Source organism: Amphiura filiformis, chromosome 5 (genome assembly GCF_039555335.1).
Source record: "Amphiura filiformis chromosome 5, Afil_fr2py, whole genome shotgun sequence".
In the NCBI taxonomy this organism is placed as follows: domain Eukaryota; kingdom Metazoa; phylum Echinodermata; class Ophiuroidea; order Amphilepidida; family Amphiuridae; genus Amphiura; species Amphiura filiformis.
The window spans coordinates 50,752,152-50,769,655 of record NC_092632.1 but is presented as its reverse complement, the minus strand read 5'-3'; the positions used below and the strand labels follow the sequence as shown (position 1 = coordinate 50,769,655).

At 34.5% G+C, this 17,504-nt stretch overlaps 1 protein-coding gene across 2 annotated transcripts in view; it reads right to left on the bottom strand.

Moving 5' to 3' along the window:
- LOC140153325 (serine palmitoyltransferase 2-like) overlaps window positions 1-17,066 on the bottom strand; it is a 44,100-nt gene extending 27,034 nt beyond the window's left edge. The window contains exons 1-3 of one of the 2 annotated variants that reach the window (XM_072176051.1): window positions 16,777-17,066; window positions 14,353-14,523; window positions 8,220-8,374 (exon numbers count right to left, since the gene is read on the bottom strand). In XM_072176051.1, the coding sequence (XP_072032152.1) occupies window positions 8,220-8,374; window positions 14,353-14,523; window positions 16,777-16,965 (515 nt within the window). In that variant the 5' untranslated portion in view covers window positions 16,966-17,066. Of the gene's footprint in view, window positions 1-8,219; window positions 8,375-8,496; window positions 8,652-14,352; window positions 14,524-16,776 lie in introns of both variants that reach the window. The other variant, XM_072176050.1, reaches the window with a different exon arrangement.
- Window positions 17,067-17,504: the final 438 nt, after the last annotated feature.

Sequence of the window (17,504 nt, the reverse complement as noted above, 5' to 3'; positions counted from 1 at the left end):
TATATGAAGATCACATATCCGGATAACAGAGAGATCCATATAAAAGAAGTCCGGATAAGAGAGGTTGGACTGTATTAGATTTTAGCTCATTTCCACCCACCCCAAAATAGCGTTTTGTCCAGATTTTTGTATTAATATGCCTAGTAAAAGTGCAGATTTGTTACTTTCAGAGAAGATTCTGTCAGACTGTCCCTGTCTATATACCGCTACATTTATTTATTTGTGACACATACTTAGCGACTCTGCCAGTTCCTTTCTGATAAAATAACAGGATGAAACCAGAGCTAGGACCAAATATCAAGCAATTAAGACTGTTTTAAATTCATTTCTCCGCATCTGCCTGGTCCCTGGCTGGGTGAGCAAATCCAGCAAGGAATCTCTTTTTTTTTAATTTTAATTATCCACAATTATGAAAATAACGCACCAATAAAATAATGGCCCTTAAAGAGAATCACCTTTTCCATTTGAAGTTTTGTAATCTATATAAATTGTGAAGATAGACCTTTTTATACATTTCTTTTAATAAAGTTGGCTTTTTCTTCCATCTTTCTTTATCTAATTACCCTTTTACACAGCCTGCTTAATCAAAATCTTAATTGAATACATAAAGCCGTCTAATTACTAGGGATGCACAGTTTGAAGTATAGAGGAATTAAACTGTTTGTAGTTCAAATGTACTGTTTATGTATTTTTTAACTTTTTATCATAAAATTTGATTATTTTGCTTGCTTGTTTTTTGTAATTTTCACAAGTTCATGTAGTGGTACAATATATTTATGTTTAAGTCTTGACCGGTGCTGTAGATCAGCAGGTGAGGAAATTTTCCCTGGTTCCAATTCAGAACTGATGTGACTCAAATCGGCCACTGATTCAGATTGATTGGTGCAACACTACTTATAGTATAACAGAACAATAAATATATTAATTAGCCAATATTAAAATAGATTTATGGTTTACAATAATTTAAGCAAATGGTGATGAGTACATTTAGATAGATAATGGTTAATTTAGCAAATGGTGATGAGTATCTTTAATTAATGTGTAAAATTAAGTTTTTAATGTTTTAATCGGTTGTGGAAAATGATATAAAATTAATAATTTATATAAAATTATATATATATTATATATTCAGCATGCACCCATGATCACGCTAAATGAAATAAAACATACTGACCATGCAATTCAAAATAATATTCCCATGAGCTGGCCCAAATGATTTCATCTTTACATGATTATCAATACCAGCAGCTGATGAATCAACTTCAGTTGACTTTTATTTCGCTTAAATCTAGTCATTTTCCCTATCAATCTAGAATTCTAAAGTTCGTTTGCAAAGAAGCACACAAACTTTTGCAGTAAAATTAAGTATAATTTATTCATCATCATCACAAGATTTGTGAATCAAAGTCCAATGTCTAATAGTACGTAGTAATAAACTGCTTTCATGAGTCAGTGACGTAAATGTTTGGCTTCAAAGTCCCAATTGTATGTGTGTACAAAGCACAAACATAATAAATCTCCTGTACATAATATGCATGAGCTATATAAACACGGTTCTTGTCTCTTCTTTCATACCATCTGGACTTTAAGTCAATATTTTAATGTGCTATAGTAACATGCCGGATTGTGCCTTTCATAATAACACCATGCACTGCCCCTTGCTAGCCAATTATTATATGCCATATTATAAAACAGGTCCACATACCAAAGTAAAAATTAAGCAAAATAATAATTGTGACCGATGTTGTTATCCAAGAAGTGTGTGTGAAAAAGTAAAAATTTCAACTTAATTAAAAACAATGATAATATGTGGCTGTAAAACCCAACTCAATATGCAGCATCATACCAATAATTGTACAGCAGAGGACAATAATAATTACAGTTTGGGAAATGTGCTCATGTAGCGAGTACACGTTTGAATCCATTCTTATTACATGTATGACCTTTTTAAAAATTCAGAGTAATCTGGTAATCCTAATACATGTACTCTGAACACTTCTGCTCCCATCCATATTGTGTATCATATCAGGATCATTTAGTTGTCCTGGTGATGTGATTTGTTGTACAGTTCCAATCTATAGAACTATTGTAGTAAATGAGTAACTCTGTCCATGAGCTCAAATTATATCAAAAGCGTATTGGTTTGAAAGGCTATTTTCTTAGTAAATTGTGGTTTTCCTATCAAGAAACCAAAATACAGATCGCAGAAGATTTAGGTACCAGTTATAAATGTATATCCTAAACAAAGACAAATATGTCAAAATTCAAACCAGCAGCCAATACTTGTACCATTCAACTCTGATTTAAGGGGGTACTACACCCCTGTCCAATTTTATGCTTATTTTTGCATTTTTCTCAAAAATTATAGCGCATTTGGGACAAGTAAGGGGCAAGGACTACAACTACTGCACTGGAAATTTTATTTCAGCACAGACAACAGTTGTGGAGTTACAGCCAAAAATGAGGGAAACCAATATTTGATCAATAAATCAATAACTACTTGCTTTGAGTTGCTGAATTTTCAGTACAGTTGTTGTAGACCTTGCCCCTATAATATACATATCTTACTTGTCACCAATGTGCTATAATTTTTCAGACAAATGCAAAAATAGGCACAAAATTGGCCAGGGGTGTAGTACCCCCTTAAGAACTCATTTGTTGAAATCGATTGAGAATTAGAGAAACAGTGATTGAAAATCCAAAAGAGAGAACAAAATGTTCTATTAATGGAGAGTACTGTACTGCACTAGTTGTCTTATTCAAGAACGCCTTATGTACCCGGTACAATATAGGGCATCCTTTGGAGCAAACTGCAACTTTGAATTTTCATCTTCCTTGGGATTTTGGATCACCATGTCTTTATTTCTTGACCACTTTCAACGAATGAGGTGCAGCTATTGGCTGCTGGTTCTACATGTAATTATGACATATCTGTCTTTGTTTAGGATATATACATGTACACGGGTGAAAATAACTGGTACCTTAATTCTTTTGCAGTCTGTACTTAATAGAGGCCGTCAGCGTGACGTCATATGCCGCCATCTTGTGGGTATACGCTGTGATGGTCGTTCGATCTCGGCGTGAACAGCAAAATCACTGTGTTGATGCGCGATAACAGCTGTGTGGCGAGCTGTGCCCTGCGCGTAGTGTCCAACGCATGAACACACAGATCATTTGTACCCACAAGATGGCGAAAGGCTGTCGACGGCCTCTATTGTACAAATGCAATGCAACATATCACATTGAATATCATGTGACTGACAGAATCTTCAATTAAATTGTATTTGAAATTCTCGTTTTGCATTCCAGAATATGTGGGTTTTTTTCAATCTCCAAAATGTAAGGTTTTAAATGGATTGAAAATCAGAATTTGCAAATGAGAGAAATGTTGAAATATTAACTCAGACTAGAGAATCTAAGCAAACCACAGACAGTGCACAAGGGTCTATCTGGTCTACAAGAAAGAGGGTGCAGAATAAAATTAGGAAGTACTATCACTCTGCTTTGAAGCATTCTATCATAGCATAAACCATTGAAACATATTCCTATGGTATATGATGATAGAATAAATTGAAATATTTGGCCACCAAAGGATAACCAGACTACTACAATTATTTAGAAATGGATTTAAGCTGGGTCTGTTGATCAACTAAAACCTACCAGAAAAGCAAGATGGGTTAAAAAAAAACCATGACAATTAATGTTATTACCAAATGCTGCTTTGATCTTTGCTGCCTTACCAGAGTATACATATAAGTGTACCTCATTTACTTGTGTTGGGCTATTCTGACTCCGCCAGATGATGACTTGAAGACTTGGGTAGTGGCACACAATATTAGCCACAGCACAGTGTTTGTAACGCGGACTTGATAAAAGTATATGCTGGTGGGTATAATATGAGGGTGAGTGCAGCCTGGCTGGGGTTACATGTAGGTGCATTTCAAGGTGCATTTCTTTGATTTTGATGACACTACTCCCTGGACAATTACATAGACTTAAGACTTTGGTAATAAAACAGGTAACATTGAGCTCCTATTTCTAATGTAACTTGAGCTAAAACACATTTCATCTTGAGATACAAGTCAATGCTTATTAGGGCTCATTTATTGAAATACCCTACCATGTTTTCACACAGAAAGAAGGCAGGATTCCCCTCGCTAAGCACGCGCCTTAGGAAAGCTCGGCCAGGAAAGCGCGCTCCTAATTTAAGTCAGTGAAGTGGCTAATTGCAGTGTTATAATCACACAGGATTTTAACAAAAGAAGGCTAGCACAGGAAAGCTGCAGGATGGCGCACACCTTCCTGTGTAAGGGAATTTCAAAAAGAGCCCTTAGACAATTGTACTATTTGTACTTTGTAGTAATAAATTTTGGTTGTGGTAAGGCGAAACTTATAATGCACACATATACAACTTCATAAGCACTGACCAATACTGTCAAGATGAATGAACATATACTGCCCACAAAAAGTATCTGAGCACTTAAAACAAAAGCTTTCTCTTAAAAAGACATAAACTTAATTACATAATAAAGTAGTTGATATATTCAGAATTTTGTTCTCCATATTTTATACCTAATTCAGCACGATAAAACTTTATTTCCCTTATCAAGTTTGATAGCAATTTGAATAAAAAAGAGAGCTTTTCAAAAGTGACAAATATTTACACTGACTTTTCCCTCAATATTGAAGACAGTGGAATGTGCATTCATCTGTCAGGCTGGAATGAGGCTGTAACAAAAGGCAGCGGAAATCATCTTGAGGAGGAAACATCCAAATTTGTCACTTTTGGAACCATACCTTTTGTCATTCAAATGCTTATAGCTTAGTGGAATAAAATTGCATTGTGCCGAACGAGGTATCAACGACTTCAACGTAAAATTCTCCATCTAGCGACTACTTTATTTTGCAATTTAGTGTCATTAAGAAATGGCTTTTGCTTTAAGTGTTTGGATACTTCTTGTGCGCAGTACATTATACACAAATACTAAGTCTAATTCGGTTTACAAAATATGTTCTATAGCTTTTCAGTACTAAATATGTGGGAACTTGTTAGTTACTTCTCTGCCCACAGAGTAAACAGGGTTTACGACTTTATGGGCATGACTTTTGGCAAGCGTGCGTGTCATATATCAGTGGCATGTCCGGGGGAGGCTTTGGGGGCTGAAGCCCCCCACACTTTGTTAAAAATCATGTAAAAAAAATCAGCCGTTTTTTGCCGATTTTAGCCATTAAGCCATCCGCATAACTCTGAAAGCCCTCTGAGCATCCCGCAGGAACAGATCCTGGACACGCCGGTGTATACTATACGCACTTTGCTTGTTGATTTTGCGTTGCCCCTACGCTTTTGGTATCAATTCGCCCGTGCTATGATGCCCACCTATTTGGTACTGATAAAAACTATAGATAGTTATGAGCTATAACATAAAAATCACAACTAATGATGGTCTAGGTTTGCTTATACTATAAAATCAGTCAATTCATAATAGTTGCAACCATGAAATTTAACACCATTGACCATGTAATTGAGCTACTTCACAGGCTTGGATCTTGTAGCATGATCTGCATTATCCATGTCCATTTTGTGCAATGTGTTATGCATCAACGCCTTCTATTGTTACTGCGCACCGAGCGAAAGATGTCAAATCAAAGGATCTTTCAGTGATCTGATAGTTTCAACCATTGTGAATTCAATAGTGAACTTCAAAGTGATAGTGAAGACAAAGAAACTTTCTTTAGATAGCTCTCTGTTCTTCAACATCATTCTAAAGGTGACCTTAATGTCCTTTAAAAATAAAAGATGAATTGACTGATTTTGATATGGTTTAATATCAACAAAGGTTAGTGCAATTCACGCACTGCAATCACTACATCTAATAATGATCCTACAAATGTATAAGTTATGGATTTGAGTTGAAGAGTTAAGAATATATACTGTATACCATTTCAATAATAACTTTCAGCGTGTTTAACCATATTTAACCAAAAGTCCAAAATTCTTTGTTTTACACAAAAAAAGAAATGTCACATAATTCCAAGAAGAGAACAGGGAATTGAGTTTTTCAAAAACAGGCAAATTTATCATTACTTGCCTTAGGGGTCATATATTTGCAGTTTCATGGCATTTTTCTTCAGCTATCGCCATTTTGGAATTAGTGTTTCAATTCTAGAGAGTAACATGTCAGTGTTAATAATATGAAGAAAAAAAAAGATTTTGCTAGAGTGGATACATTTTTTGGTTATTTTTAGAAAACAGAAAACAACGTGGAATTTAACCTAAATTAGGGTCTTCTGTGGACTTTTGGAAATTAGGTAAAAAAAAACACCTTAAAAAATCACAGGAAAACATGTCAGTCAAGTTGAGTTACAATTGCTGTGCTATAAACATGCCATGGAATTATATATTGCTTTCAACCAAAATTACATTGTTTTGCTTGCAAAAATGTTCAGTTTATGTAGTAAATGTTAATGAAATTACTTATATAGCACCTGGGTCAATAATTAGTAATTGCAACTTTCTGTGTTACTCGATTTGCCTGTATAATAAATAATTTGAATAATTCAAAGTACCAGCAATTATAGTATGTCAGATCAGATTGTGACAAACAAAGGTGATTTTAAAATGTGAACATACTACACTTGAAAAGCATCAAACTGGCTTGTTTAGAAGGGTTAATAAATTAGAAATTTATAACACTATAGGGCTCACAATGGAGTATATTATATCACTAACGCATGATAACAAACTTGTATTACGTCAACAAATGAGGACATTTCTTCTCTAGATCTAACCCATGTTTTGTTTTCATTTGATAGAAATATGTTTTGTGCAGTTTTTTATCATTTCTGTTCATAAATTAGGACAAGTTTAGCCATTTTAAGTTATAAAAGCAACTGAGGCCTTTACCTCAAAGTGCAAGGTCAAAGATAATACTAATATTTAGGTGATATGTCAAATCTAGACCCTGCCTCGGTCAGTAAAATTAAGATTAAAATGATGCTACATTTCATATCATAATGTGATAAATTGAGAAGAAAGCCAAGATTTAATACATTTTTGCAATCGAATTTGTATCACCAGATATATGACAAGTATAATAATTTATGCTGCCAAAATTGTGGTCAAGGGAATTAGGATTTTCAAGGGAATTAGGATTTTCCCGTAGAGTAAGCAAGCTACTTGATTGTTTAATATTTCTGAGTGATTTGAAGCATAAACTCAGTGAATTTTAATTAAAATTTAAACATTAATTAAAATTTGAAATTAAAATTACAATCATAAATTGAAATTATAAATTCAAATTGAATTTATAAATTAAAATTGAAATTATACATTAAAATTGGAAATATAGATTACGAAATTGAAATTGAAAATTAAAAATTGGTTTCATGTTTTATAGTTAAAAGTTGGAACTACTTTTGCACGGAGTAGCTCAATAGTTGCACAAAATTGAAATATTTTGACACAATATTAATTGTTAAGCATGCATATTATAGGGGCAGGGGCAGAATTCTTATATTTCACCTTTAACTCTAGTGTGATGCAGATATTCTGCTTACTAAAGTATAAATGATCAAGATCCACCTTGCGAGAATCCACCTAAAAAAATCTGTGAGAATCTCTTCACACAAATCATTTTAGGAGAATCTCTGCAAGAATGGATTCTCAAGATCTCACCAAAGTGTGATCCTGAGGGATAGTGTTAGTAATTGTCTTCCTTCACATTGACACAATAAAGACAAACATGCATGCATGTTACGCGGCCTATACACGATCAATTTGATTGATCAATATCAAAGACCCTAGATACAAGAGTGGATACAAAAATCTGCCATTGTACACTACTGTACACACAGACATCAATAGTGATTTTATCATCCAACCGTCGATAAAATCAAACTAGATTAGATCTCTTCAATAATATTGAAGAGAAATATTATTTTGTATCCAATCCTGCATCTAGGGTCCCCAATATTGATCAATCAATCAAATTGATCGTGTATGTGCCGCATTAGATAGCACAATGTACATCCATCATGAGCCACACATTTTTTTTCAAATCACACAGATGAATAGACCACATCAACATAAAAATGCACCTTGAAACGCACCTGCAATCAAATGCTATACATGTAGAGCTAATTTTGTGCTGTCACACAGACGACGACAGTGGAAAATGATAACACATGCACCCGTTTTGGCACTGCTAACATCATCTTACCTGAATGTTACATTATAATCAGGGGACTCTCTTTCAAGCAAATCAAACTCTGCTCCAGGCATGCTACCTATGGGGACGTTCCAGCAATCCCTAATCCTTATATATACGTGGCGGGTGAAGAAACTGTCAAAGTCTTGATATAAGGCTACAAAACCCTGTTTTTGGAACGGTCACAGAAGAACCGCAAAGACAAGACATAAAATAAAGAAAACAGGAAAATTTATATTACTTAACATACATTTAATAAACCATTCCCTTGTCGTTTGTGTCGCCTTACCTGAATGTTCTATTATAGTCAGGAGTAACACGTTCAAGGAGCTCAAATTCTGCCGCAGGTATACTGCCAATAGGCATGTTCCAGCAGTCCTTGACTTTGATATACATGTGGCGCATGAAGAACGAGTCGAAGTCTTGATATAAGGCTACAAAATCCTGCAGATATATAGGAGTATATGCAAGGCAAGCAAAGTTAGGCAGAACAAGGAGAAGGAGGAAAATTAAAGGGAATGAATGAATGACTGTGTCAAAATGTGACAATTGAGAGAATATGAATGGAAGATTGGCATGGTATAGTGACATTGATATGCTTGGAAAGCTTAAAGCATGTTTACAAAATTAAATGCTCAAATATTTAATTGGATTTTAAACATAAGGCCTAAAAAAAAAATTGTTTGATTGGCGTAACCCGACCTACCCTAAAATTAGACCCGACCCTAACTTTTTTTATTTTTTTTTGCAAAAAAAAAAAAAAAAATAATTAAAAAATTAATTAAAATAAATTTTTAAAAAAAAAAAGAAAAAAAAAAAGTTCCAAAGCCTTTATTAAACGAAATTTACAGCTTAAAAAGTAAAAAAAAAAAAATCCTGACCTACCTACCCTAAAATTTTTTTTATGTTATGCCAATCAAACAATTTTTTTTTTAGGCCTAAGCACAATATTATTAAAATTGATTCAATTGCTACTCAAGTGTAAATTATATTCATTTAAAATTTGACCAAAAAGTAACCGTTACTTTTATCAGCTAGCCATACAGGAAGCTTGCACAAATTTAAGTTCAATAAGTTGTGCCTATTTCATTCATGAGTAAAAGCTGCCATCACCAAATCACCATACTGAACATCTCAAATAAGTAAGCACCGGGGAAATGCATGATTTTTTACAGCAAATTTCACGCCATAGTTTTGGAAAATTCACAATTTACCCCGCGATTTGTCCATAATATTCCCAAAATGTGAGCATTTTCCAAATTGCAGTTTTTAAAATTTTCAAGAGGTATAAAATTACGCGGTGCAGAGTTGAATTCATTATAATTTAAGAATTACGGTCTGTTTTCTATACTTTTTCTGCATGGATTGTATTGCAGATCACCATGATTTCTTTCAATTTAGTGCAAACTTAAGTTTTTTGGAAAATGAATACTTAAAAATCATAAAATTTGTGGCCGAACTTAAAATTCGCGATTATACCCAAAATCTGAATTTTGGCGTTTTTTGCACATCACAAATTCTCCCGGTGCTTACAAATAAGGGAAGGGGTCATTTATACATAATGTGAATACATGTGATTGGCATGCATTTATGCAATACTTTTCCTCAACCTTCATTTATAACATGTGCTTGTTCATTTTAATCTTCGTTCATTTAACATTGAAAGTTCAGATTTGGACAAATTTTGGTGTTTTTTTCACTGTACAGAACTTGAGGAAACTGTGTAGAGTACATAGTACAAAGTTCTCCAGGTCAATTCTGTATGTTTACATTGAGGCTGATTTGGAGGACAGAACTTGACCAAAGTGATCCCAAATTCCCAAACACAGGAATGTGAATGGTATTAAAAACAAATTTACTTTCTTGAAAATTCTGCCTGAATTCTTCAAAACATCTGTATCTAGATGAGCAAGCCTATTTCCAATAATTTCATTAAATAAGCCAAGTGTAGCAGGATAATATAGACACAAAATTGCTCTGTTGCCCTTCAGTGTAATTTTTACGGTAACTTGCAAAATGTGCAAAAAACTTCGCTGAATGATTTCACCAAGTTTCAAAATTGCTGCAGGTACCAATGCAATAGGACTTTTATTTGAAGTCCAGATAAAAAATAGTCATATTCCCTTTTCCGACAGACCCAAATTTGGAAATACTGACCTAATTTTCTGATTTTCAAAGATTTTTTTTTTCTGGAAATGCTAAACTGCAACTTTTTGTCCAAAAAAACAATCTAACATAATATTTTTTTTTTACAGTTTATATATACCCATATACCTACCTCACAAGGTAAGTTACTAGTTCATCAAGCAACTAAAAACTTTTTTGCTTTAGTTTTAAATAGTTTAGTACCTTTATTTCACAAAAAACATCAAAAATACAACATGTGGGTGCAAAAGGTAAAACCCTCACAATTTTTGATGCAAAAGGCAAAACAAGTTACAACTTTTTTCAGGCCTTTTAAGAATGAAAGAACAGCAGAACACTGGAAACAACTTACTCCCCATTCCAGAAAAATACATTAAAAAATATTATCCTGTTTTGTCAAATGAAACATAGCTAAATCCTAATCCTTTAGTTAGTCCTAACTGGCAATGAAAGTAAAATTTTAATATTTGGTCCATATTTGGAAATAAGGGCCAACAACATGCATTTTAGGGCATTTTTCGACCTTTTTCGTATTCTGTGACAATCAAGCCCAAAGACTTGACCAAAGGCTAATATCAAGTTATGCATTCTAATTTTTGGAAAACACATTTTTTAATCTTTTTCATAACCAATAAGCAAAAATAACATATAATATTAAAATTATGAGCTAACTCTTACCCTATACTCAAGATTTTGAATGCTTAGACTTGTGCCAAGTCTTACAATTTTGTGACTACATTTGTAAGAAAACATGCAAAATTGCATGTTTTTGGACCATTTTCCCTCAAATTGCAAAAATATTAAAATTTGACTTTTATTGCCATTTAGGACTAACTAAAGGATTAGGATTTAGCTATGTTTCATTTGGCAAAACAAGATAATATTTTTTTAATCAAAAATAATTAGTTCTGTATTTTTCTGGAATGGGGAGTAGTTAGGTTATCATGGGGAGAACATGCTAGCAGCTCTAAAAATAAAATAAAAAAGCAAATTCAAAAAAATATATAATTTGAATCTGAACAAAACAGAAATGATCTATAGATGAAATTTAGCGATGTTAGAAAGTCTACAGGCACAAAGGTAATGGATCATGCACTAAAGAACTGCACAAAATATTGAATTCAATAAAAAACAAAACACAATGTAAACAAAATAAAATAGCAGGGAAAAGCAAAACAAACAAACGAAATTCTGTAAAGCAGCAATATCCATGCTTACCTGAAAAACAAACATTCCTTTGTTATGATAAATACAAACATTAATTAACAACAAGGGGCGTCGCTAGACCAATATGATTCGGGGGGTGTACAGTATGGTTTGCTGACGGAAATGTTTTGTAATTTGTTGACCCTAATTTTTTTTAGCCAGGACGGCGCTCAGAAATCTTTTTTTCAAATAATTTTTTTTAACTAGTAACTAGTACTATACCATTAACAGTAGGTCTATTACGTTACAACAACACAATTTCGTAACACATTAATTAATCTTTTATATGGCTCTCACAATTTGCCGACAATCACACATACCTTTGACTACATTTGCCGGCAGTCACATGGTTTTGACGACAGCAGTCAAATTTTGCCGACAAAATTGTGTATAATTTATTGACACCCCATACCCCCCTCTAGCGACGGCCCTGTTAACAACAGTTCAGCACTGTTGGTCACTATTGTTATAACTATGATTATAATTATCATTAATTCCAACTTCTAGTATAATTTCAGGTTACTAGACCTATTATGATGATAACTTTAGGTTTATGGAAACAGAATTATGGAAGAATGCAATGTCTAGAAATGTAAAGGAAAACATATGAAACTTGGGTGTATTTTACATTAAAGCATTTCCGTTTGGAATGTTTAGCCCCTTGTGTCCTTCAATTAAATAATTTAAAACGTTGAGAGCCCCTATCCCTACAGAGAAGTAATGTACCTATAAAGCAATAGCTGAGGGAGGGATCATTTTTTAGAATGTTTTCAAATTTCTGACATCCACCTCTAACACTTCATTGAGTCAGCATTTCTTAAAAGTGCATGTAACATTGCAATTCAAAATCCAGTTTAAAACATGATGCCACACTCTGGTAGATATTGGCTTTGCCCTCAGTGTCCTGGTCAATCTACATAATGTCAATTGATATCATTATTATGTTAAGAGTTCTAAGTCCCTTTCAAGCATCACAAGATAAATTTAAGGTTACATCATATGGTCATTGTTCCCACACTTGTATAGTAAACTAACGCCAATTCTCTTGTGTTTATGTTAGTAGGCAAGCAAACCCTAAGAAGTAGATGGAAGAATTTACAGGCATGTTTGATTACTGCTGTGCTATGCACAAAGTACACTTTCTTCACTTGTCCACTCCTAAGTCATAATATGATTTCCACAAAAAATTGTGTTAAATATGTATGCAACTTGTAAAACCGTTTTAGCAAAATATATGAGTTTTATATGGACTGATTAAAACAATGTGACACACATGTACATGCAGATTGTTTTGGTCCCCATGGATGATGATCCAATGGTAAATTTTCTAATATTAAGAAAAGTAAGAAATAGGCCCTACATAATGGTTAATTGGTTTTCTCTTTTGTCTGAGATATAGGCCTAGTGCTTCCTCACAAATTAGTTGTTATATAGGACACTGTTTCTTCACAGTCCAGTTCCCAAATAAACCTGATCCTAATCTGATATTTGTGGCGCTACATTTTGATTGCCATAATGTTATGCAATACCATAACAGTCACAATAGGTAATATTACATTTCACACAACAAGACACATCAATTGAATAGTATACAAATATTACATGCCTATGAGTGTGATAGTATACAAATATATACTGCCATGAGAGGTTCTGGTTAAAACTATGGGCCCGAGGTGAGATCAATAGTACTATTTTCCTGAGGGGCGCAGCCCCGAAGGAAAATAGTATTAATTGATCTCAACGAGGGACCATAGTTTTAACCAGAACTTCGAATAAAGGCAGTATATATTTGTTTTATATACTTCTTTAATATATTCTTTGTTCATTTATTGGTTAAAAGAAAATTATTCTACATTTAGACTCTCTCGCTTCTATCCTGAGTGAACAGCACAACCAATTTAAAAACAACCTATATTTTGCCCTTCAAAAAAATCGAACAGGCTGAAAATCGGGCCAACCAATTACAGCAGCGCGAAATCACGCAATGGCTGTTTCAAGGTATGCGTGAACTGTTCCGTCGCAAGATCGAATGCGCGCACGCTGAAAAAGTACTATTTACGGCTTGGAGGTACTATTTACGGCTCATCCGGGACATTGAAAATACTATTTACGGCTTAGAGGTACTATTTACGGATGGGAGTACTGATGGTAGAACTATTTTTGGTCATGTGATCCACTTTTAACCAATCAATGAACAAGAATATATTAATGAAGTATATAATACAAAATATATCATGAGGTCAAATTTTGACTTTTCTATTTCACGAGGTGTAGCCGAATGAAATAGATCAGTCAAAATTTGACCAAATGATATATTTTTACTATTACACAAATATTGGCATGTAATATTTGTTTTATATCATGATATCACATGGTTTCTTTTCATGCCATGTGATAGTAAAAACTATCACATGGCTAAAGTCACTGTAATCATGATATAATATTAAATATGGGATTAAATTAATATCCAGGAATATGCCATGCACACAGGTAGACCGATATTATACCCATCACACACACAAAAGGGTATCAGTTTGAAACTATGTAAGTAGCCAAGTGATAATTACGGTAATCACAAAAATAAAAGAGAAAGAAGATTGAAATTAATAGAAATTAATGAGAGAGAGAGAGAGAGAGAGAGAGAGAGAAAAAAGAAAAAAGAAAGAAAGAAAGAAAGAACGAAAGAAAGAACGAACTAAAGAAAGAACGAAAGAAAGAAAATTTTAATGAAGTAAGAAAGATCAGCAGAGAAAGGTCATGGAGATCTTACATGTAAATTTCTGAGTAACCTCACCTTGTGTTTGGGTGCATCTTTAGGCACAGAGTTGCGACCAATTCCTATAGTTGCTAGACAATCTTTGATGTACCCAACTATAGCCAGTACTAGATAGCAGAGATATGTAACCACACCAATATAAATAGGAGTGTCCTCATAGTCTTCATGGTACCAGCTTTGATAGTCTTTCTGTCAATGTAAAAAATGAAAGAAGAGATTAAATGTTAGTGGGTCTCTCATGCTTCTTACACAAGCGTCTCCATCCTTGGATGGAGGTGGTCGTGTTTTTGCTTATTTATTTGCCTTGCTATTTATTTTATAAAGAGAATAGTGTTTTTTCTTTGCGCGTAATTTTATTATCAGTGTCACTATGTTGAGGAGCATGTGAGGCCCACGGATTGGCACTTGTGCTACATCGGTGGGTCTCGCATGCTTCTTACACAGGCGTCTCCATCCTTGAATGGAGATGGTTGTGTTTTTTTGCTATTTTTTTATGCCCTTGATGTTGTGTATTGTGCAGCTGGCCTGCTTTTTTATGCATAGTTTTTATTGTTTAATTTTAAGGTAAATTCATATTTTGTATATTGAAAAGTAATGTAGTTTTTATAAATGCTGTATTATTTTCATTATTATGTGTATTATGTATTCAGCGCCTAGAGGCCGCTTTGTGTGCAATAGTGCGCTTTTAATAAATTTCTTATTATTATTATTATTACCGGTAGTTATTACATAAAAAAAAAAAAAAAATGTGGTCCACATATTAGTAGCCTGTGTCAGTCACTGTCACAGCCTGGAAATTTCTACAAAACTATAAATATTGACATTGGAGTGTTGGGAGAAGGTTTAAAAAGAGAAGTGGACCTAGACCATTGTCCAAAATAGGTGGTATCATTGCAGTGGCAGATCTAGAGCAGCAAGAAGGGGGTGGGGCAATTTTCTCTTCCTCTTCTTTTTTCCCTTTCTCTTCTCTCCTTTCTTCTCAATATTACGCAGAACTAGTTCCTTGACCTTGTCCAAGCCACCAGGGGCAATTGGGGAATAAATAGTGGAACAAGCCTTGAAATAAGCAGACTGGAACCAGGAGCAATTTGTTTTGAACATTGCTCCTGGTTCACTGGGATTTTACAAGAACCAGGAGCAATTTCTGAAGAAACAGGAGCAATTTTCAATATTAAATCCTTTTCAGCATACCGGTATATACAATACAGCATATACCAGCATGACTGCATCAAGTGCAAAACTGTAACCAGGAGCAATTTATTTTAGAAAATTGCTCCTGGTTCATGTGAAGGACCAGGAGCAATTGGTGGCTTTACAAGGGTAAATTTGCTCCCCGCGCCCGCTTATTTCAAGGCTTGTAGTGGAATCATAATAGCTACCTCCATGGTGGAACCCAGGCCCCCAACTCAACACAAAAGTTGGCAACCATGAGAGTTACCAAATCTTTTAAGGGGGTACTACTTTTGCATTTTTCTCAAAAATTATAGCGCATTGGTGACAGGTAAGATATGTATCATATTATAGGGGCAAAGACTACAATTACTGCAGTTGCACTGAAAATTCAGCAACTCAAGGCAAGTAGTTATTGATTTGATCAAATATTTGTTTTCCTTATTTTTGACTGTAACTCCACAACTGTTGTCTGTGCTGAAATAAAATTTCAAGTGCAATAGTTGTAGTTCTTGCCCCTTTAATATACATATCTTACTTGTCACCAATGCGCTATGATTTTTGAGAAAAATGCAATAGGCACAAAATTGGCCAGGGGTGTAGTACCCCCTAAAGCCCCCCCCTTTGCAATGATTTTTCATCAAATTAACGTACCCCCCTTTTTCATGCAAAATCGAGGACAAAATTTGGCCAAAAACAACCCCTTTTTTGTGGTTTTCAATGTCTAGAATTTCCAACACCCCTTTTCAATGACTAGAATTTTAAACACCCCCTTTCAATGACACTAAATATTGACATAAAATTGCCAGATTTTCGCAAGTATCCCTTTTATCCAAATTTCGCGGACAGTGCAAATTAAATGCCCCCTATTTTCCCAATTTCACGGTCCTCGCTACTGGTAAAAAAATTACCCCTTTTCCGCACTATTTGGTATTAACTCTCATGGTTGTCAATTTTTGTGTTGAGTTGGGGCCGGAGGTGGAATATTATAATACACTTTTGTACAGAATTATAATTTTGATCCATGAGTAGGCCTATTCAAAAATATATGTTATTATTATGACATATTAAAATAATTACTCACTAGCCTACTTCACAGTGAAGTCTATATACACTGGCAAATTTATACGGGTTTTCAGCTGTGTGTTATTTCAAATCAAATGATGCAAAACACTCGTGATTCTGTATGTTGACATAGCTACCGGTTAACGCATGTAGGCCATGCCCGCATTCTCCGCAAGGTAAATCATATCGACCCCGCCCCACACTCACCTCAGGCTCCGCGGATGGTACTTTCGAAAACCCATTCCCAATATGATGATGTCCATTCATGCCATTCGATGTTGTTTTCACTGATTTACAATGTCCATTAACACCATTGTGATACCCATTTATTCCGTTTGAAACATTATTATTTGAATTTGGGAGCACAGTTTGCCTTCCCCTCTTGTAGAGGGCCATTATAGAGTCCTCTTTTGGCGGTTAGTGATGGTAAACTACCAGTTGTTGTCAGGCATTCTCCGCATCACTCGATCGCACGATTGATGTTGCAACCAATGACCTCGGCAAGGATTGCCAGAAAAAATCTGGCCCAATCCTAGGTTAATTCAGTCGCCCAAAAATCGTGAATTGATTTTCCCACGTAGTAGCTCGTAGTCGTAACATGGGGCGCGCGGTTGGGCGTTTAAAGTAAAAATTAGCAACTCTGTATTTTTTACCATTACCAAATCTACCTGAGCTTAGACTTTCATAAGGCCAGCCATCCCAACGACGAATTCGCGATAGGCATTTTCTTGTACATTTTGCCGGGACATTTTGGCAAGGCATTTTTATTTTTTGGTATAAAAGGCAAAATAACTGAATTATTTTCTGGATATCTACTCGATCTCGGATCAATTGCTCCCGGCAATTGCTATCGTTTAGTTGTTTTAAAGCCTGATATCTTTGACGGGATCTTTGAAGACCGTGCAGACTTCATTTTCATTATTTTAACCTAATAA